Genomic DNA, 24,100 nt, shown 5'->3' on the forward strand with positions numbered 1-24,100 from the left:
ATGTTGAGGAGGATAGTGATGGAAATATTCACATTTTTATTGGGTTTGCTTATATGATCATAAGTGTGTTCAGAGCAGTAGTTTAAATATTTTTTTTTAGAATAAGCTAGAAAACTTTTACGGTTAAAAGGTAAAGGAAATTAATTATTCTTATAGTTCGTTAGTGAAAATCTATTATAAGAGTGAAAGAATAGGTTAACACATCATTCTCAAAAAGTAGTGAGAATCAAACTCATTTAACCTGATAAAATACATGCTTCAATTGAAGCAAAACCTGAAGCTCAATATTTTAAAAAGTAATTATATGTGGTTTAAGGAGGTCAAAACACTATAATAGCTAGTTTTCTTTGCATAAATTTTTTTAAATATTAATTAATATAAAAAATATTAATTTTAATTAATAATCCAATCATGTGTTTATCTTTATTTTGTTCTAATATTTTCATTCAGATATAGTTATTAATATAATATTATTTTTAAATTCATTTTTATAAAGCTCCACATAAAATATGTCTTAAATTCAAAAATATTACTCCAATTTTTACTTATTTTTACTTGTAATAGGAAAAGACAATAATAATAATAATATGATAATACTCTATGAGATTATAAGTTTATAACCAAATAAGAAAATTATAAACTTCAGCAAATTCATAGAACATAGGTAATGAAACACACTATGATTTGTTTTGGCCTGTCATTAGGTAGGTCACGGGAGGCGGAGCCATAGAAAATTAAGCACATAGAAAAAAAGTTTAATTGCATGTGAACAGATCATGATTTGATAATGGAATCACTAATTATCCAATTAGTGTGTCATTTGAAGGGTATTATCTGTTAAGATATGATTAATTAGTATTGTTAATGTTTTTATTTGAGTTCTTGGTTTTTATAATACCACCACTTGCATTTAAAATTTATTATGATTATTGGGTTGGTCGAGATAATGAGAAAGTTAAGTAAAAATCAATTTTAAAGATCTTACGTAAAAAAGTAGTACTTACTCTCCAATTGAGATATATCTGTTTCTTCAATTACTTTTAAACTTTTTAAAAGAAAGTTTCGCTTTCTTTAGTTGAAGGAATCGTGGGCAAATAAATATCACAAATCTTGTATGATACCGTCTCACAAGCTCATATAATAAGTATATATTTCTCTAGCTGATCACTTTAAGATAAAAGTGATCACTTTAAAACTTTATAAGTGATCACTTTAATCTATTTTCTTTATTTCTATTGGTCTGGACAATGTACATTTACAATACACAAATTCTTGTGAAGACGTTTTTTTTGAGAGACCATCTCTAATTGGGCTGGCCCAAAAATGAAAATATAAAGTAAATTTTTTAGTAGGTTAAAAATATTGTAAGTAGGCATTTAGAATATTATAAATACTTAAATACTTACTCGATGGGCATTAAGTATATTGCAAGTAGGCATTAAAGAAATTGCAAGTAGGCATTAAGGATGTGGTAAGTAGGCTAGTCGGCTTAGTTTCTCGGTAGGCATTAAGAATATTGTAAGTAGGCATTTTAAGTACTTTTTCGGTGGGCATTAAGTATATTGTAAGTAGGCATTAATGATAATGAAAGTAGGCATTAAGAATACATTAAGTGAACATTAAGACTTAATGGGTTAGGCCTGAAAGACGTCTCTCAAAGAGACGATCTCTCAGGAGACCCGTTGTTTACAATATCACAAATTCTTGTGAAAGACCATCTCTAATTGAGTCGGCCCATTATATAGTTTTTAAAATATGAAAATTTGAAACCCTTAAGCCAAAAAAAAATTAAGAAAATAAACTAAGTTTCAAAAAAATTCCAAAAGTAAGCGTGAAAATCTCAACCCTGTGGTTTGGAGCTGTTCGCAGTTACTAACTGCGAACAGACCTGCTGCACAAATACATAGATCAATTTCTTTTTTTCCCATTTTTCCCCAATTCTCAAAACCCTACCTTTACACTCGACATTCTCCCTCTAAAACCATTGATTCAATCCATCAATTTTTGCATTCCTCTTTCAATTTGGCACTTCAAAATTAGTGTGGGATACTCTAGCTTGCTCAAAGGTAAACTTGTTTGTGTTTTTTTTTGTGTATATGTAGTTTTTCAGGGTTGTAATCAAATTTGCTTATTTTTCCAAATGTAGGTTACTAGTTTTTAAATCAAGACTATTCTTAATCATCCATAAGTATTAATTTTTAATTATTTTTATAGCTTTATGTTGTTTTTTGAAGTAATGTTGTTGAATTAGTTGAATTTAATGTTGATAATATTATTAGAAATGAAGTAATATTATTAGTAATAATTTTTAGACCAAAAAAGATTATAATCAAATGAATATAATGTACTTTTATGGGCATGAAGTTGATGATGATGTTGATTTTCTTTGTATTAATATAGAAAATGGTAGAAAATGGCATCATTTCGCGTGACTATAGTATGTTTTTGGAATGGTTGTATTCGAGAAAGTAGTGACAAAGTTCATTATGTTGGGGGAAAATGTAAGTTGTCTTCTTGCAATTCGAACATGGATTTGAACCACTTTAGACGTTTTATATGTTCTAAGATTGGATTGAACCCTACTAGAAGTACCGTAAATATAAGCTTTAAATATGACATGAGTAGAGAATTGCTTGCCTTTCTTGTTGAGGATGATGAGGCAATAGATGCTATGTGGGAGCATTCAAAGTCCACCCAAATTCCCTCTTTGGAGTTATACGTAGAAGAAGTACCATTAGGGAATGTAGTTGCTTCTAATCCTACTCCTACCCCTATGCCTATATTAAATCAGGAAACCCCTAATCCTTTCGTTCCTTCCGCATCTTGTACTTTTTCTCAACCCCCTACGAATCAAGTTCCAATTGATTTAATGGTTAACTTAGGAGAAACTGCTAAGATGGGACCTTGGGATGATGGAAATGAGAGTAATGAGCTCATTGATGATCCTTCTGAGGACAATATGGATGTCGATGAGGATGCGCTAGCAAATGACATGACTCTAGGCAACATTCCTATAATCATTCCTCCTACATCTTATGCCCTCCGTCCACCTTTAAACGAGTATGAGGAGGACAACTCATGGAGGACTTAGGCTTGTGATACCACATACACCGAAGACGGATAGTTTGAGAAGGGTATGATGTTTGATAGCAAGTAAGCGTTGTTGGAAGCTATCAGAGTGTATCATATTCGCAGAAATGTGGAGTACAGAACGAAGACCTTGAACCAAACTGTCCTTACCTTGAAGTGTAAGCGGGGTTGTTCATGGAGACTTAGGGCTACGTTTGATTCTTATTTATCTTCATGGCGTATTGTTACCTATAAGAGTAAGCATGGTTCTTGTGTATTGGGTAGTGACACTGTTTCGGCTGGACGCTTCACCTGACATCTTCTGTCATTAACAATGTCATTAGAAATTGCGTTGCTAAAGACCCATCCATTAAGGTATATGTCGTAAGGCAGATGGTTAAAGATCATTTTGATGTGGATGTGAATTATAAGCGAGCATGGTGTGCAAAGCAACAAGCCTTGTTGTCCATTTACGGGACCTGGGAAGGTTCTTACTCACTCCTTCCACGCTTTTTAGAAACTTTGCAACATTCCAACCCGAGGTTAGTACTTGAGTTGTATTTTAAGGAGGACAATGACACGGATGTATATGTGGACCTAATATTAGGACCTTCCAACGTGTCTTTTGGGCCATTAAACCTTGCATTGAAGGCTTCAATTATTGTAAACCTCTTATCAACATTGACGGCACACACTTATATGGTAAATATCGTCATACCTTATTGACTGCCATCGCATATTGGGAAAGCGCCCTCCACCGGAAGTGATCAGGGGGAGCGGTTTGCGCTGCACGCGGTTAGTTCAGATTTTCTCGCATCTCCCCGAAGATGCTGATGAAGGCACCATTTCAAGGTACGCCAAGGCGTACCTCTAATACTTGATAGGAGCTGTGTTGTTTGCCGATAAAACAAACAACCAAATACAGCTCCTTTACTTGACGACTCGTGGGAGCGCATCGCCAAGTATAGTTGGGGCTCCGCAGCCCTTGGATACCTGTATAGGAGGCTATGTGTTGCTGCCCAAAGGAACGTCAAGGAGATTGCGGGGCCAATAGTCATATTACAGGTAATAAAATTAACATTTAACTTTAATCCGGTGTAGTTGAATTACATACTAATTACATTTCCAATGTTCAGTTGTGGGCGTGGGAGCATATTCTTATCGACCAACCTTACAGAACCGTTGGTCGTGGTGATACTGCTCCTCCAGCACAACCCCCACCAGATGTTGCGTACGGTTCAAGGTGGAATTTTGCACGCCAGACGCGCAAGCACACCGGCACCGGTCTCGGATTCTACCGAGATCAGTTAGACATGCTACGACCCAACCAGGTAAATATTTCAATACTCATTAACATTAGTACAATTTAATTAACATATCACTTACATTTTCATAACATGTATTTTAGTTTTTGTGGGACCCATACCCTGCGGAAGCCTACGCAGCTGTACCCGAACACTCGGGGATTCATTCAGGTGCATGGAGGGCTTCTGTGCCACTCACATGCTTCGACATTGTCGAAGTACATCTACCAAAGCGCGTAATGCGCCAATATGGGTTGGTACAGGGCATTCCACCGCCTTGTGACACTAAACCCCAGTTGCACCAGATTTTGTGCAAAAATCAGGGTGCGGCAAATTGGATGAACATCAACTGGCGTCACATCGCTCGTTGGAATGGTAGATTGGAGCTGCTGGCACAAGGTGCGCCGATTGATGTTCATGGTGCACCTACGACATCAGACTACATGCAGTGGTTGCTCTCCATCATGCGCCGATGGATGACACCACGTACCATCTTCGCAGCAGCACATTACGCACCTGCTGCGCCTACGATGACCCAATTTGTAAGTCTTCATTTGCATTTATATGATAAGTTTCTGATTAAATAATATAATGTACTACTAGCAATTAAGATAATTGATTCTTTTTTAATATTTTAGGTGGGTTATAACAAAAATCATAATTCAATTTGGAATTTTTTTCTTTCTTTCCGCTTTTTTTATTTATATTATTTATAATAGAGAATTCTCGTGTAAGAGAATGTTGAAGAATTTCGATTTTAGAGATCGTCTTTCAGAAAGACGACCTTAAAAAAGAAGTCATATTTTGTTTTCTCCTTAATTTGTATTAATTAGGTTAATTAGCTCATACATCTAATACGTCGCTAGGAGAGATCGTCTTTCAAAGAAATCTTCTTTCACAATAATTTGTGAGGTTCTAAATATTGCGGAATTAGAGTTAATGGCCGGTATAATGGTGAATGGCCGGTATAATGGTGGCTAAGTACTACATTAAACGTTATTGAATGTAGTTTTTTAATTCAAACCATCAATTAACATCACTATTTCACCTGGATCCGCCCCTGAGGCCCTGATAGGGTGAATTTACACGGTAACGTCCGGTAACGTCCGTGCTACAGATGTTTCACTACGAAACGTGTTATATAATTAACTATTTTTCTAATCGATCACTTTAATATTATAAATGATCATTTTAAGATTATAAATAATCACTTTAAGGTTATAAGTGATTACTTTTTAAGACAAAAAATAAATGTATAATAAGCTAGATCAAAAGAGAATTTTTCATTATGAGACCGTTTCATTTGAAAATTTGTATTTAAAGAATATTTGAATATTTAAATATTAGTTTAAATAATAGATTAGATAAGGATTGCGAAAAATAATTTCTAAACTTTTCCTACTTGCAAATATAATATTTTTTTTTAAATACTTAAAATCTTCAATCACAATTAATTAACGCTATTTTTAAAACATAATGATAACGATAATGATTGGATATTGTATGCAATTTTTTATTAGATTAATATAGTAAATTAATAAAAGGAAAATTTGCAAAGAAACACCTTATAAAACCAGTTTTTTATAAAAAAACACTTAAAATTTTTTTTAAAAAAAAACACCTTTTAAGAGACTTTTTATTAAAAAAAATCTTAAATCAGTTTCCGGTGACTTTTGTCAACTTTCAGGCGTTGACTTTTGAGCTCAAATGGCATAGTAGACGCCGGAAAGTTGACAAAAGTCACCGAAAACTGATTTAAGGTGTTTTTTTTAAATAAAAAGTCTCTTAAAAGGTTTTTTTTTACAAAGAAAAATTTTAAAAAGTATTTTTTTACAAAAATCTGATTTTATAAGGTGTTTCTTTGCAAATTTTCCTTAAAACAAACAGCATCTTGGCTGCGAAGAGTACTAGCTACGATTTAGGGTCTATTTAGGCCGAGGTAAACGTGAAATCATTGTTGATCGTCTAAATAGTTATAAGTAGTTATAAATGTAATTGCTAGCTATTAGTTTGTCTTATTATTAATGTAAAATATTATTGTCCCGTAAAAGTAATTGTTAAAATTTAAAGTATTATTTTAATTAATTGTATTTGATTAAATTTTCTAAAAACATTCTTAAGAAACAAATATTTAAATTGAGAATTTAATTCCAATTTTCTATGAGCTCACTCACCCCTTTTCAGATCCAGATCATAATTTTTTATGAGCGGGATACACTGAATATGATGATGATGATGAGAATTTAATCCCAAAGTTTTAATTAAAAGTATAATGCAATAAATAAGGAATGATTTGCCTAAGGGGTGTTGGAAAATAAAAAAATTATAACTTTGGTGTTCTCTAAAACTTAATTCCCAAAATAGTGTTCTTTTAGGTAAGTAGTTTTACTAAGCTAAAATATTTGGTTAGGAAATTATATCCTAACAAATTATAGTCATGTGTTATTTATCTTGTATTTATTGTCTTATATTTTTGGATCTCTATGAATAAGAATGTTATTAAGTGACTTGTATAATCACAAATCAGTCAATCGACTCTATGGTAAATGGTTGATGTTACTATGCTATTTCAATAAGAATATTAAAATATGTTATTTGATGTTTAATTTGTTACTCAATCCGTCAATAAGAATATAACTATGTTATATTGATGTTTACTTTGTTAGTTAATTTATCAATTGACTTTGTTAAGCAATTCATCAATTGTCAGAAAACGGACTACACTTTATTATCCATTGTTAATGCACTCACATTTTATTGTGATTGACAGTAAACGAAGAAGATGGTAGCATTCATATCAAATTGCTACTGCACTTTATCAAAGCTTATTATTCACGTCAAATTGCTACTTTCTTTTCTTTTTTTTTTTATCAAAGTTTGCATTTTTTTTTAAACAAAAGATCACAAGGATAATGCTATCTTCATTTAGGGATAGCCTTGCACATTGCATATTTGTTAAACTGTTATATTCTTTTTAGAGAATCTTTGTTGAATTTGACAATGGTAAATGTGGGTTTTTCCTTGGTTTGACATGTTTTTTTGGTTTTAGTCATGGTAAAGTCACACAAGTTCTATGGTAGCCTCAACCGATTTGCAAACCAAGGATAGTAGTTTTGACAAACATTTTTATTGATTTTGACTTTTGAACTTGATTGAGATTTTTGGGTTATATGTAGAAGTATTTTTTAGACATTCGGCTCTTTCTATAAGACTTATGGGATTTTTTAAAATTTGTTTAACGCATATATTTGCTTGACAAAACAACATTATCCTCTTGCAGGTTTGGAATTACCAAACCAAAAACATGTAGCTTAGTAAAACTATTTAACTAAACGAACATTATTTAGGAAATTAAGTTTTAGGGAACATCAAAATTGAAATATTTTTTATTTTTCAACTGCAATTAGACAAATCACTCATAAATAAGAGATAAGATTTATTAAGCCCATATGTCTCAATTTATGTTTAGACTAAAAATCTCAAAACTTCCATTCTCTTTAGCCAAACACCCCAAAGTTCACACTATAATTTTTGTTAACCCTCTCCTTCCCTTATGTCTCAACCTCAAATCCCACCTTTAATGAACAATATTTGCTATGTCTCATTTGATTTGTACTTGGTTAATTAATAAGTAGATGAGATTAAATGACTGAACATATTTGTAAGTAGATATCACAAGAAAGTTGGGGAGACTATTACTAAATGAGAAAACAATAAATAAATTAGACAATCCAATATAGCATGGACGGTGTAAAGATTTTGGATGCCTTATTTATTTTTGCGATATATTTCAAAATCGGGGCTTTTGATTATATCAAAAGATAAATTTTTTTCAAAAATAAGTTAAGATAAAATATATTATAGTATTATATTTTAAAATTACTTCAAATATAACCAGACCCGAGTAGCAATATTTATTAATATTTAAGGCCTTTTATTTTTGAGAGTTCGATTGATTGGAATAGATTAAAAACCAACCATGCAAGATAGAAATTAGGTAGAATTTAAATGAGATAAAAGAGTTGAGAAAAAAGAGTATGTATAAACAATTAAAGTATAAAACAACACTTTATCCATGTACAATGTTATTCAACATGGTACGTACGATTGTCATACCCATGCATGTTGGACTTTTAATGTGCAGCCTTCATCAAATGTTGAACAAGTGAATGCTTTAATAACAGCGAAAGTGGTCACAACGAAAACCAAAGGTTCAAATTAGGGATGGACACGGCTTTTAAATCTAATGAGTTTAAACTCAATCTGATCACCTTAATTTAAAGGTTTGAATCTACTTAATTTCAGATTCTACGAGTTCGATTGAATTCGGGTCCATAACCTTAACATTTGGGTCTGGATCTGGATCTAGGTCCATACTTTTCAAACCCAAATTCAACCCATAGATCCATTTACAACTTTTTTTCAAAATTAATATATAATTATCATGTATATTCAACTATTTAATTTAAAACTTTGTTATATTTTGGAACATTATTACGTGATTTGAAACTTTGTCGGTTCATGTAATTTGAAATATGGTGGTTGTATCTATACTTTAAAAATCAAAAGACTTGATGAATATTTTGTTTTAAGAACTTTTTTTTGTTTTGAAGAATGTTTTAAGAACTTTTTTATTTGTAAAACTTTATATATTTGTTCGTTCAATTAGTATAAAATATTACAAGATTCTTCGTAATTGAAAATGTTTAAATAATTTTATACAAATGGACGAAAATTATGTAATATATTTTAAAAAAAATTTCAGGAAAAAATCAAATATTAGATTGGACCCAGATCCAGACCTTAAACTCGCTAGACTGTAAGGGTCTGGGATCGAGTCCAAATTTTTCAGACCCTATGGATCTGGATCCAATTAAAAAATAGGGTCTGAATCTGAATTCAATTGGACCCGACCCATATCCAACTCATGCCCATTCCTAGTTTAAACTACTCCCTCTATCTTTTCCAATTTGCTTGAATTTATATTTTTGTTTATTTCAATGATTTTACTTCAATTACTATCTTGGAATATAACCCCACGGTCCCCACCATATTAACACATTTTTAGTATTTATTTTTTGTCGCCTTTTTTTTTTTGCAATTGACAAAGAAACAAACAAGTCAAAGCTAATTTCTTAAACTTTGTATCATTCTTCATGGTGCAAAATTAAGATGACAGAAGAGTATATATCTATACTTTTAACCCATAGTGAAGACAAATAAAAACTTTTAGTTAGAGGAATAAAGGTTAGCCTCATCACACAGGCCAATACCCCAACTAACCATACTTCTTAAACTTAAACCAAGGTCCACATTTCAACCAATCTTATGGTCAACCCTATGATATAAATAAGATTAGGGAGGTTAATCAAGATCAAGGTGGTTGTTCCAATAACTTTCTATCACAATTATTTTAATACTAAGAAAATAGGCTTTGAGGACCATCTAAATTAAAATGGAAGTGGCTCAAAACAACCAATAAAACTAACCTATATATCAATCCCATACTATTAAAGATCAATTAGAAAAATCAATGTTAACCTCAAAACCAAAGTCATCACCCAACTAACTTTACATGTGAAGCTAAGGACATATTTCAAGCAATATTTTTGATCAACTCTATGGTTAAGGTATCAAACAAGGTATCAAACAAATATGACATGGGGAGTGAAGATTAGGGTGATTATTCCAAAAACTCTTGTCACAATTCATTTTAGAACCGATGAAATGAAAATTGAGAACCCAAAACTTAAAAATTAACTTCATATAAAATCATTCAAAACAACCAACATCAAAACAAACCTTTGTATAAATTTCATACTAATGTAGACCATTTATAATCAATATGTATTATAAGATGTTAGAGAATCAAATAGCACAATTGGCGAAATCAGTGACCTTATGAGTAGCTATGAAGTTGCACATTGATAAAGAGAAATTCACCTAAAATGACTTAAATTAATATGTGGGGCCAGTCTAAAAATAATATTAATTTGTAGTCACAAGTTCACAACTGATTGTGTAAGGTTAAGGTATTGCAAACGAATAAGGTCAAGCTTGTAACTGTGGGAGATAATAAGGATTGGTTCTCCTAGTAGGGGTATGATCATGGAGCATGTTTAGAATTCGATTATTGGTGCATCAGGGTCGACCCTATAGAGTGCATTAAGAAGGGTATGTGCGGCTGTGCCTAGCTTGGCCCCTACAAAAATATTGGAAACTTTAATAGGTATTAGTTACGATAATAGTAAATTCAATAATTATAAATCTGTAATTAATATTTGTTTCGTGTTTCTCATCTCAGGATTAAACTCGTATTACATTCCTAAAACGATTGATTATGATACCCTCAGTTGAGATGAGTTAAGGTGTACGAGCTTTAGAGGATTGAAAGTTTGACCTATACTAACAATGTGCTTCTTTCAAGAAAATCAATTCGAAAAAACTCCATTGTTATAAGAATTCTTAATGTGCAGTAGTTTTAAGTTGAGTGATCTCATGTTAATTTTTAAAGTGGATGTAAATAAGATAATTAATTTTAATCTTGTGACAAATGCTCTATTTATAGAGTGAATATCACCAAGCTTTTAAAAAACCACACGTAATTAAAAGTCTATTTAAATCGTTATTACAACTTGATTGGTCATAAAACAGGACGAACTATTAAAAAAAAAAGAAACGAAGTTCATAGGGCCTCAATAGATGACATGTCAGTTGCTTAAACTATTTTTCTTTCTTTAAAATGTGAATATACTTATAATGATTTTAATCTTCAAAAATAAAATATTTTGAACTATCATAAATTATTTTTTTAATGTTATGTTAAAAGTTCAAATTAAAGTTACAATTTAAAGTCCCTTTATAAAAAGAAGTTTTGTCTTTTAGGACTAAATGTCAAATTAATAAAAATTAAATTTCAGCAAGTCTTGTATAAGACATTATCATCGTTAAAAAGCGTCTATACAAAAGATCCATTAGTAAAAGAAATAATGAAATTTGAATTTACACTTGGGAAGAATATAATTTTTTAAAAATAATTTACGCAGATCCAATTAAAGTTGTCTTATGGTGAGAATAAAATAAGATAAGATAAAAATTAGTGATTAAATAAAGAATAAGATAAGAATAATAAAAAAGAAAAAGCCCATAATAACGGATGTGGATTAAGATGCGTAGCAATTTAAAAAATGAAGAATCTTAAAAAAAGTGGGAAGGCAAAAAGACAGATGCTTGAAAGACAAACCCATTACCCAAATCCCCTGTCCCTGTCGCCGCTGCCAACCCCGTCTACTCTGTCGCCGCTGCCATTTCCGACATTTTTTCTTCTTCAACAACTGCTCCTATCACTTCCAGTCAAATACGTCCTCTTCTTTTCTCATTTAAAGTCAAAGGTTAGTTTTTTTTTCTTAAATCCGTTGTTTTAATTGATTAATTTGATTAATCTTTTTTTAATTAGGTTTAAGACATTGATTTGTGATGGGTTCTTGGGTTTTGGGTTTTTGAGAACTGGGTTTATGTTTCGGTGAAGGGGAATGAAAGTTGGAAGAGAAAGAAGGGATACGACTTGAGTGATTAATGATTGGGTTAATTTGTTTTGAGTAAATTAATTTAATTACTCTTCTTTTTTGATTAGGGTTAGAGTTATATAGACATTGGTTTGTGATGGGTTATTTGGTTTTGGGTTTTTAACAACTAAGTTTCATGTTAGGAGAAAGAAATTTGAAAGAGATAGTAGTGAGAAAGATTTTTTTTGGCTGTGGGTGAATTGATAATTATTAGATTAATTTGTTATAGCATTTTAATTTAGTTAATCTTGTTTTTTTAATTAGGTTTAAGACATTGATTTGTGATGGGTTTTTGGGTTATTGGGTTATTGAAAACTGGGTTTTATGCTTTGGTGAAGGAAAAGATTGTTGGAAGAGAGAGAAGTTAGAAAAATGGAGTTTTGGTGATGGGTTAATTAATAGTTGGACTAATTGGTTTACATTTGATTTGACAATTTTTTATTGTTTTAGGATATCAATTAGGAGTAATATCCATACTATTGTTGTTCTGACCATAGCATGCAACATAGTACTTTGATGGAGTACTTATTTTAATTTTAGTTAGATGGAATTGAATATGATGAATTAAGGAGGTTGGTAAGCTGTAGTCTTCTGTTTCATGTTATTTGACTTGTTATGGGTCGCTGTCTGAAAGTATTTACTGTAATGGAGTAGAAGCTATTTGATGAAAATGGTTCATTTATTGATTACTAAGTACCCTATTGTTTTGGCCTGTGATAAAATTTAATTAATGCAATTAGTTAGGGTATTATGGATTAGTTGAAGTTATACCTGCCTAATTTGGATGGTGGGTTTTCAATCTGGGATGGTTTAGATTATGAATGTTTCTTTAGGTACAATCTAAAGTTCAAATATTGTACATTATCAAAGGACGGAGGGAGTTGTTACAATTGAATTTCTTAAGCTTATATGTAATGAGAAACAAAAGATTCTTCAGCATCGTCTCCCTTGAGACCAACAGTATGGAGACTACTACATAGCCAAAGTCACAGTCTGAACATCCTTATCAATTTATGATTGCCATTGCCATTGCCAATACACCACCTTAACCGTAGCTTAATGTACCAATAACCTCTAGAATCTTATTGTTTAATGATCTCTGTATATCATCACCAGCCAAATCTGTTGACACAACGACCTCATGCTGTCCCAACACCACCATGCCCTGCCCGAATGCATGACCCTATCATCACTGCTCCTATAAAATTGTTCGCTTCTTCTTATTTTGTTGCCCAATAGGCCAAAGCCACACGACCTTAAATCAAATGGAAGAAAGATTAATTGAAATTTGGAGGCCTCACTATTGTGTAACAGTATGCAATTTACCCTTCATCAATAGAAGAGTTGAAAGGTGTTTTCGACCTAATTGTGGTAGGTATTAACACCAGTTCACAAGCCTTCCAATTAGAGCCCTTGGTGGTTAAACTTTCCCAACAAATGACTATCTTTGACACAGCCTATTTGAGAGTAACACAATTATTGTCATGATTTAGTGATTTAATGCGGGTAGGGATAATTAGCTAGGGTTGGGAATGATCCCATGGAGATTGGGGATGAGACAAAGAGCTAAACATGGGAAAAAAAAATTTTCTTTGAAAGGGAGTTTAGTGCATATAGTGTTTTTTTGGCTTGCAAATGGTGTTATATTGACTATTGTATGAATGTTGTCAATTAGCTCTGCGCTGTGACGCAGCCTCTGCTATTGTGAATTCATCAGCGTGGAATTCCTTTTACCCTTCCTATCATCATCATGGACAAATAGTTTTAGTTGACATACTGTGGCCAATTTTTCAGTGTACTTAACTTTCTCTCCTGTGTTACTTGAATATGAACTTCTCTTTAAAATTTAGGCTTTCTAGTTCCACAAGAAGGGAAACTGCAAATTTTAAGCATCGCAGATTCATGGTGATGGAGCCTGATGGCCGTAGGAGGATCAACCGCCAAGACATTAATCACATAAATGGCAATGCAAGTTATTCATATGCTGATGATGAACTTGATCCGTGGACTGCTTGGGCATACAAGCCTCGCACAATAACTTTGTTATTTATTGGTGCTTGTTTCCTTATGTGAGTGTCTTTATTTTTTGGCCCTTCAATTACTCTATTTTTTCTTCGTCACATAGTTTTAGTTTTTTTAAGATTATAGTTGTCCTGTGTTTGATTTGAATGATGCAAAATTGCAATATTCAAATAGTCTTAATTTTGTAATTAATTATGGTCAAGTCCTAGCTTAGTATCTGAGTGTAGTTATATCAGAAGAGAGATGGCTTTTCCTTTAGTACCACATATGCATATTATTGATATACTCTTTCTTTCGTGCATTCATCTTGTGTTTCACAGATGGGCTAGTGGAGCTCTTGATCCCGAGAGCAGCAAATCTGATGATGTTGTTACATCGGTCAAAAGGTATTTATCTGTGTATGCATTCAATTTTTTCCGCATTTCTCACTCCTCCCTTGAACATTAATTGAGTTAGTTGACTTTTTTTTCTCAGGGGTGTTTGGGCAATGATTGCAGTGTTTCTTACTTACTGTTTGTTACAAGCACCTTCAACGTGAGTCCTAGTGTTGCTTATTTTTGTTTAATTTATTTTGTCTGCAATAATTTATTTCAGATATGAAGCTGGAACTTTGTTCCACATAGCTTTGAATGTGAAATGTCATTTGCTGTTGCATGTAGAATCAAATCTCTACTTTGTATATTTCCCTTTTGCCAATTACTCCTTTCGCCCATTATAATTTGCACCTCTTGATGAATGTGTAAAAATCAAGTTGTACTTGATGAATTAGACAAATAAGTAATAACAAAGTGGAAGAAATAGGTGGATGATAAAAATGAGAATGGATTTGTGGATGAGATTAAAAAGAGAATTTTGAGACCATTAAGAAAAGATAAAATGGTCCAAAAAAGTGGAACAACCCTAAATGATAATTGGATGCTAATTATATGGACGGAGGGAGAAATTGTTTTCATTTATTATTATAACATTTATTTAGTGTATGCTACTCTATTTTGGTGCTATCCTGTGGAAAATTTTCACATTATTATGCTGCTGCCTTTTAATTTAGATGTTTATTTTAAAATAGACTAATAATTAGGGCATTAATATTGAGAGTTGAGACTACATTATCATATACCTTTTTTTTCCATAGAACATTATATCATTGTCGTTTGTGTTGTGTGATCATGTCTATTGATGCAAGAAAGTCAAGTTTGTGTTAATTTTTCCCTAAAAGACTTCTTTAAATGCAAGATATGCATGTTTTATGTTTGTGTTTGTGATGACCGACAAAAACAGAAGAGAAGCATTCCCTATTGTTTGTTTGAACTACTAAAAGACCATGAATTCTTTGACAAATGAAGTTCAAAGAAACTTTTATTAGCTTATAGATTTTCCATTTTGGCTTTTTATGTGGTTACATATTCTATCTTTTCTACCTGGACACTTCTGGTTCCTGTGGCTGACACAGTAGAAGCTACCATGAATTTTTTTTTTTTATCTTTTTATGTGGTTACATGTTTGTTGGTTCTCTACTGTGTAAATCATAATCTGATTATGTCATGGCATGGCTATAGTACTCCCTAGAACCTAGCAATGAAAAGTGACATCCATGTGAGGTTTTTGTTTTGCAATATGTAGTAATTTGCTGGTTATTTTGTTCATTAGTTATGTAAGATGGTAACGAAATAATTCCATGCGATAAGTTCTAAAATTGGTATTGGCTTTTAGAGATCAATAACTTGCTTGTATAGTTGCTTTATGGGTATATATTTTCAATGTGTTTTTCTCCATAAGTTGAATTGCTTTAGTTATTTCTGTTTTTAGCACTTTCTTCCTATCTCTGCCTGGTTGTGTGTTCTGATTAGAATTTAGCCAAATGCAGAGTCCTTATACGACCACATCCAGCAATTTGGCGTCTAGTTCATGGGATGGCTGTTGTCTACCTTGTTGCGCTGACGTTCTTGCTGTTTCAGGTGGATATTACTCCTTAACATAATACTTTTTTTCTAATAGTACCTTTATTATTTGGTACATTTGCATGTCATTCAACCTGTGGTTCTCCCTCTATAATGATGCCAGTTGGAACTTGTGGTTTGATCAACAATTTTGTAGTTGTATACTTTATAATTGCCATTTAATATTTTTGAAAAGATAATATTTTTAATGTCGTTTGCTATATATGCTAGATGAATATTTTTTATTTATTTTTCCACTATGTTGATATGCTAAGACTTTATGTGGTAGTTTGGAGAGAGACAAATGGTAAGGAAGGCTAGGTACTCCATCTCACCTGCTTAGAGGCTTAGATAATTGGATATAGAGGAGTTATACAATTTGTCATGCCCCGTATATTTTCTTTCTAATTTCGTGCATGGAGATTTGAAGAGTGTCAAACTCTTCCTTGCCCTCCCATGCGTTCCAAGTCTCAACACCTCGTCCCTCATGATTGTCCGCGGCTATTTAATCTACTCGTCATAAATAACTCATTGTGCAGGTTATGGAGGCCCTCTAATCTTCTAATAATTTTGATGAAATACTTGTTTCAGAATCGTGATGATGCTCGCCAGTTCATGAAATATCTTCATCCAGATCTTGGTGTTGGTAAGTTTATTTATTTTTGGGAAATTCCACGTGGTGACCCTAAGTTTTTGGCTTTTCCACAAATTTTTTTTAAATCCACGTGCTGACCTTGAGCTTCCATGTTTTTCATGTGGTAGACAAATTGTTATGTTTTGGGTTAAATTAATTATTTATTTCTACTATATTTCGAAATATGTGGTCAAGATCACGACATTTGTTTTTAGAAAAAAATGTCATTACGTTGGGTAAAAATAGCGTAAAGTTAACAAAAAAACTTCTATTTTGTCTACCATGTGGAAAAGTTAGAAGGTTAAGGTCACCACGTAGATTAAAAAAATATTTGTCTACCACATGGAAAAGCTGAAAGTGCAGGATTACTGTACGGAATTTCCCTTTGTTTTTTGTTCAGTTGGTATTTTTTTCCTGCTCATACATGAAAAGCATAAAATCAGGGATGTTGGGTATCCTGTAGTTGCACATGCCCATAAGATTTGAATCTAATGCGCCTCGGAAGAATTATCTGAACATGTCTTTGTATGAATTCTTGATTGTCCATTTGGTTTTATGGAGTTTTGCAAGTGGCTTTTGTGTGGTTTAAACTAGAAACACTTTTCCTGATTGTAATTTATTGAGGCCCTCAAGCTAGGTCATCCATTTTATCTTCTAGTATACTTGGAGTTGGTGTTGCAAATCTGTCCAGTATATAGAAACTTTAATGTATTTGCTGATTGTAAAAGCAAAAGATGAAATAAATTTGCTTCTTTGTGTTTTTGATGAAGATATTTTTATTTGTAGTCGCTGGTGTAGTGTTAATCAGCCTGGGTATTAGTTGTTGGATAAGCATTGCCTTGTGTCAATGAGGATTTTTGCATCAAAATCCATGCTCATTTTTTGTCTTGCTGCTACCCTTTTGTCATTATTTTGTCTCTGAGACTTCTATGTGCTATGTACTTGTGTGATTTGTATCTTAGTTCGTCTCCTCCTCTTCTCACTGTAGTAGGCAGTTAGTTTGTTAAATATTGAAGTAGGAATCTTGTTTACCTTATTGTTTTGAACTCATTTGATCTCTAGCTGCCTTTTCTTTTCGGTAAGCCTAGCTCTAGTTTTTTATACACTGGTTTTGTCGTAAGATAATTGTTGGTACACTTTAAGATCTTGAAATTAAATCAATCAATCTATAATTTCCCTGAATATCAAAACTATCTTCAGTGGATCTATAATGTATACACACACATTTAGTTTTCTCTCACCCCCTTCTCCCGGTTTGTTCGGTTTACAGGTTTCATGGATTTAGAGAGCTTTTACGTTTTGAGTACCGTTAGAGTTTTGTTTCGAAGGGAAGAATTAACGATGGCCTAACTGGAAATATCATACCCGAAATGCGATCTAAGAGCTGAATGAACACTTCTAGTTTCTAGTCTTTGAGTTGTCCACAGAAAATTTGCTGCGTTGTCCGTAGTACTTTATTCATGAAACTGTTATTTTAGTTTATGTTATGGTCCATGGCAAGGTATGGGACTCATCCCACATCGGTTGTAAAGTGCAATTGGGGTGGGGTTTATAGGCATATGGGCTCTCTCTCCTAATAGGCTAGTCTTTTGGGTGAGCTTTCTTGTTTGTCCTATAACAGTTTACAATACCTGTCATTATATTAAAATAGTATCTGTTATCATGCAGGTTTTCAAAAGCTTGCTACAAGCATCTATTTGTTTTTCTTTATTAGGTTGGCCCGTGCAAGAATTGTGTTAATCTTTCTGAAATGCGGAAAAAACTTTTTTGGTCCCTGTGATTTTTTGGAACCTGTTTCAATTTTGTCTCTTTCTGATCTTGGGTGCAGAACTTCCTGAAAAATCATATGGTGCAGATTGCCGAATCTACGTCCCAGAAGATCCCCACAACAGGTTTAGGAACCTTTATGTATGACATCTTCTTTCACATCTATCGTTTGGCGTAATTGTTTCTTCTCTTATTATATGTTTCTTCATTGAGCATGCACCATTTCTTTCTGAGTTTTGTATTCATGATCTTTTGTAGGAAACAATATTTGATGAATTTTTCCTAGCGCACATTCTTGGGTGGTGGGGCAAGGCAATAATGATTCGGAATCAGCCCTTGCTCTGGGTCTTGTCCGTTGGTTTTGAATTGATGGAGGTAGTAATTCTGATGCATAACAACATTTTCCTCAGTGATTTGTTTGGCGCCAAAAAAGTTCAGGTCAAGTTAGGTTTTTCACGATTTTGACTCTTGCTATTTTTTCAGCTCACCTTCCGTCATATGCTACCAAACTTCAACGAGTGTTGGTGGGACAGTATCATTCTGGACATATTGCTCTGCAATTGGTTTGGTTAGTTATATAGAGATTTTTTTCCCCAGTTTAAACTTGCAAGTATATGACTGAAACATTCATGGATAGAAAGAATTGTTTTGTTTTAAACCCATCCTTTATTCAACGGATATGTGGGTAGACATGTATATTATTCTCTGATAGTCATTCGCTAAGATGATTGGATTTGGGTTACGGTCATTTTCTGGTTTTGGGTTATGAACATTTACTGATGGGATGTGATGACTACCTCAAACTTACCTTTTTCTATCCGCCATCCTCCACTAATGTTCACGGTTTCTTGTTGTTGGGTAAAAAAGGGAATATTGGGAAGCTTAATAACAACAATACCAAAACCTTTATTGCATTATATGGAAATGACACTCGGAGACGTATTAAAGTCTGCATAATTACATGATTTTTAAAGTTTGTAGGTGATGGACTATCAAATTGTGTTCCTAAAAATTTAGTCTAAAAGATATCGTATTTTAAACGAATTCATCATAGCTTTTTCTGGTATTTGTCACTTTAGTGTATAATATAGTCTTGATCATTTATCATTATGTTCTTTTTGCAGGTATTTGGACTGGTATGCGAACTGTAAGATACTTTGATGGGAAAACATATGACTGGGTAGGAATAAGTCGTCAGCCAAATATTATCGGCAAGGTATGTTTAAGATTGCCTTAGTGTAGTGTGAATATGTTACTAATGATTGCTAGTCGTAGTTTATTTGGTGTTTTTAGAATTAGGATTCGCCTTAATCGTGTACTGGAATTGAGTTCAATTAAATCAAACTAGCATATTTCATCACTCTTTTTTATGGAAAATTCATCTCGTGATATTTGTTCAGAAAACTTGTCATAATTTTGTTAAAATATGTAGTTAACGAACCAATTTATGAATGTTTCTGTAGGTTAAACGTACTTTGGGGCAATTTACACCCGCGCGATGGGATAAAGATGAGTGGCATCCGCTGCAGGGTCCTTGGCGTTTTGTTCAAATTCTTTTTCTTTGCATTGTGTTTTTGATAGTAGAGTTGAACACATTTTTTCTCAAGTTTTGTCTTTGGATTCCTCCCCGCAACCCTATTATAATCTATAGGTTGATATTATGGTGGCTTATTGCTATTCCAACTATTCGAGAATACAACTCCTATCTACAAGACAGGTACCGCAAGCCTTTCCTTCTCTCCCTGGCCTTAGCAAATTCCGTTCAATTCCTTAACAGCGTCTTGTATAAAACTGTCTCACGGTGAGATGACCTCAACAAAAAGCCCACAAACTAAAAGTTTCTATTTCAGGCTATTTAACCCAAGTATGAGGCATGTCTCATGGTGAGACCGTCTCATACTAGAATTTCTAATTCCTTAATCGCTAATACTTAATTGTATAAACCACACTTTTCCGTGCTTTTTCTTTCCACAGGAAACCAATAAAAAAAGTGGGCGCGTTATGCTGGCTTGCATTGGCTATATGCATCGTTGAGCTACTAATTTGTATCAAGTTTGGAGAAGGTTCGTGTTCACTATTTTATCGTTTGCCTCATTACGTTCGATGATTTCGTATTTTACAATTGTTATTGATGTTGTCTCGTCTGCCAGGTTTATACCCGACCCCGATGCCTATGTGGCTGGTTATTTTTTGGACGTCATTTTGGTTAGGCCTCGTCACATTTTTGTTGATGTGGACTTGGAAGTTGCATAATTATTCAAAGAGGAAGAGGCAATAATTTGGATCACCCAAAATTGGTGTGATGCTTCAAATCTTTGCCCCTTCTGGACTTAAATTTATATATATGCAGTTGCCAATGTAAATGCCTTCTTTTTTTTTTTTTCCCTACAATTGTAAATGCTCATTTTTTTTCAAATATTAGAATCATAAAATTTTCTTTTAGGGATTATTTGTCATGTTTGTATTTATTATTCCTTGCATTTTGGTAATGTTTGTATCATTACATTAAGGTTGATTATTGTATTCTTTCATTCTTGATCGGAGTTGTATTTGTGTACATTTTCATAAGAAATTACGAGCCCAAGCCCGAGTATTTTTGAAGATCGATCATGGTACGATGAAGTTTTCGTAGTCCATATTGTTGCGGGGTTGGGATGACGAAGAAATGAATATAAGCAATCGCACTTCTTTTTACACATTTTAAAACCTTTTGTTGCACTTTTCTTTGACTAAACGTTTTCCTATGATTTGCGACATAATCTTTGTGTTCGCCTTATTTGATACAAACTTAGTTGGTTCAAAACGCCTAAGATTGTTGTGGATCACACACCAATCTAAAACTTGTGGACATTACTTACATTTTTTTACAAATTATTAAAATGTAAGACAAAATTTGTTTACATGAAGCATCTTACTCCGCTCTTACAACTCAAATCACTTTTAAGGATCTTCCGTTTGTCTCATTTATGACTATTTTATCATGAGATGTGCCCATATAAATAGTTTATATCTCAAATTGATCACTTAAAAATTACAAATGATCACTTTATTACACTAAATATACACCTGCTAGTTCGTTATTAATATTGTTGAAATTAATATTTTTTAATCTTGAGCAATTGCTAATTTTGCAAAGTGATATCATCAAACTTATTTTGTCAAATTGGAATGCACTACTATAATATTTATATTTATTTATTTAAATAAATACATGATTGAACCAAATTGGCAAATGGGTGCCAATTGAACGGTTAATATTGTAGGCTATGTTATATAGCCCTTTTCTTGTCATTCCTAGGGGCCAAGGCTCTATTTATATTGGGAGGCAACATTCTTGTAGGATCAAGCATCTAATCATTGTAAATCACATCAATTCCATTATTATGTTAATTTAAGAACATTATGTTAATGAAAAAAGCTTAACAATGATCATTACTTGTTAACTTCTTATGGAATAATAGGTAGCAACTATGATGAGTCTAGCTAGTAGTCTAATTCTACTAAAAAATTAATTCATGCTTTTGTGTCCAAAAATCTTAAGTTTCTCTCATCATATTCATGTAAATATGGAGTATTACCATACTAAAGTTTCCTTATATTATTTATATGGAAAAATTATCTAGAATAATCCAATCTATTTATGATTTTCGTACAATAATCTCACCTATTGATTAATCATTAATAATTCTAATTTTGAGGGGTATTTTCCTAAAGTAAACTAGATGACCGAATGACTTGCTATAGCGAGTTTTATTTTTTCAAAAAAAGATAAATTAAAATAAAATGTCGAAAAAAATGTTAAAAAAATGTTTAAAAAAATTTATAATTTTTTTCATGTTTAGAAATTTTTATGTAACTTCTCAAAATTTTTCTCTAATTTTAAATTAATTTTCAATTTATTTTTTTGGTGAATTACCTACTATAGCAGGTCATCGGGTTACCCAAGTTTACTCTAGGAAAATACCCCTTAAAGTTGGGATTATTTTTAGTTAATCAATAGATGGGATTATTGTAGAAAAATCATAAAAAAGTTAAATTATTATAGGTAACTTTCCCTGTTTATTTTTATATAGTTATCAACTGAAAAATTATGAATTTAATTCTCATTGTTTACAGAAAAAATTAATTTTCTCTTTCCTTGGCTATAGGGATTATTTAGTTTATCCCGATTAAAAAAACAATAGTTCCACTAAAATTATTAAAACTGAAATAATAGTTTCATTAATTACTTAATTTATGAATATGTTCAACTAAATTATTAATAATAAATTAATATTTTTCTAAAAATGAAAGGCGGGCAAATATTATTACAGAGATGAATCTAAAATTATGTCTATATTTTAAGATGAACTACTATCAAGCCACGCTTTATTACAAACACCACTATCGCGTCTCATCGTCATCATACTTAGTGTATTCCGTTTATAGGAAAACTATAATCAGGGTTTGTGAAGGGAAGGAAAACAGCAACTGTAACATCTCGGAAAATCGGGGTGTTACAGCAACTCATACCCATAAAGAAGAGTGTGGTCAAAGAGTCCCTCGGCTTAAGAAAGATCTTCAAAGGGTGTGAGAACGAGCAACTACTCGCAAAGCCTGCACCTTATACACACTATGATCAATACTAATAATTAATGGAAAAAAAATAAAATAAATAAAAAAAGGTATAAAAATAAAATAAAAATAGAAAGGTATAAAAATAAAAACGAGAAAAAGAGCGATATGTAAATGGCTAGGAACAAAGGCAACAAATGTAACTGGTTCAGACTCAGAAATCTAAGACGTAAATAAAGCGTCGCCAACTACCCTATTCCTGGTCAGGTCCTTCGAGAGGTGTTGGTCATGCAAGTCACTTTTAATCTGTTCCTCCCACGTTCTCCTAGGTCTTTATTGACTTCTCTTATCCTCCACAATGATGCTTTCGATCCTTCTCACTGAGGCGTCATATGTTTTTCTCTGCACATGTCCATAACATCTCAGCCTGTTCTCACGCATCTTTGTAGAGAGAGGTGCAACCCCTAACTTCTCTGTAAACTCCTAGTTTCTAATTCTATCTACCATTGTGCGCTCACACATCCACTTCAACATACATATTTCTGTAACATTCATCCTCTGTTCGAAAACCTTCTTTACGGGCCAACATTCTATCCCATACAACAAAGCCGGCCTAATTGCAACGCAGTAAAATTTACCTTTTAATTTGCTCGGAAACTTTTTATCACAAAACATCCCAGTTGCTACTCGCCACTTAAGCCAACCCGCTTGTGTACGATGAGTAACATCTCCGTCAATCTCCCCATTACTTTGAATTACTGATCCCAAGTATTTGAACTTAGACGTAAATGCAACAACTTCTCCCCCTATGATCACCTCTGATTCATCTATCGGTTCTACCCCACTGCAATTGCAACCACTATCGCGCCTATAATCCAAAATAAATCAATATTATTTTTTTCAAATTAAGTCGAAACAAAATCAAATTTGAATTAAATTGGCATTCCAATTATACATTAATAGTTATAGTTGTACAAAATATCCTATACCATTAAGCCCCACTTAAAAATAAGCTAGTTATTGCAAATGAAATCACTAGTATATTGTCTGCCATTGTCCATGATGGGCTAAATTCTAACAAACATAAACTATGTAATACTTGTATATTATTACATAAACTATTTCTTGTGCATCCACCTATACTTGGACCTACCAACCTAATTTTTCAAAATTAATCCCAATACCATTGGAAAGCCTTTCATTGGGTATAAAAAAAAGAACCATTTGCTTGCAAAGATCATCTATATA

General features: G+C 32.6%; 2 protein-coding genes across 2 annotated transcripts; one reads left to right on the forward strand and one right to left on the reverse strand.

The window, feature by feature from the left end:
- The first annotated feature begins 11,549 nt into the window (after positions 1-11,549).
- LOC130810165 (CDP-diacylglycerol--serine O-phosphatidyltransferase 1) lies at positions 11,550-20,836 on the forward strand. Its single transcript, XM_057676124.1, has 13 exons — positions 11,550-11,764; positions 13,789-14,007; positions 14,281-14,346; positions 14,435-14,494; positions 15,825-15,915; positions 16,489-16,543; positions 18,360-18,439; positions 18,557-18,673; positions 18,782-18,866; positions 19,423-19,514; positions 19,762-20,015; positions 20,273-20,361; positions 20,449-20,836. Exons 2-13 carry the CDS (start codon positions 13,841-13,843, stop codon positions 20,574-20,576), a joined length of 1,284 nt encoding a protein of 427 aa, XP_057532107.1. The 5' UTR covers positions 11,550-11,764; positions 13,789-13,840; the 3' UTR covers positions 20,577-20,836.
- Positions 20,837-23,335: 2,499 nt separating this feature from the next.
- Positions 23,336-24,076, reverse strand: LOC130810944 (uncharacterized). The gene is made up of 2 exons (XM_057677063.1): positions 24,006-24,076; positions 23,336-23,720 (listed from the first exon to the last, which is right to left on the reverse strand). The coding sequence occupies exons 1-2, from the start codon at positions 24,074-24,076 to the stop codon at positions 23,336-23,338; spliced, it is 456 nt and encodes a 151-aa protein (XP_057533046.1).
- Between the last annotated feature and the right edge of the window lie 24 nt (positions 24,077-24,100).

Source organism: Amaranthus tricolor, chromosome 4 (genome assembly GCF_026212465.1).
Source record: "Amaranthus tricolor cultivar Red isolate AtriRed21 chromosome 4, ASM2621246v1, whole genome shotgun sequence".
Taxonomy (NCBI): domain Eukaryota; kingdom Viridiplantae; phylum Streptophyta; class Magnoliopsida; order Caryophyllales; family Amaranthaceae; genus Amaranthus; species Amaranthus tricolor.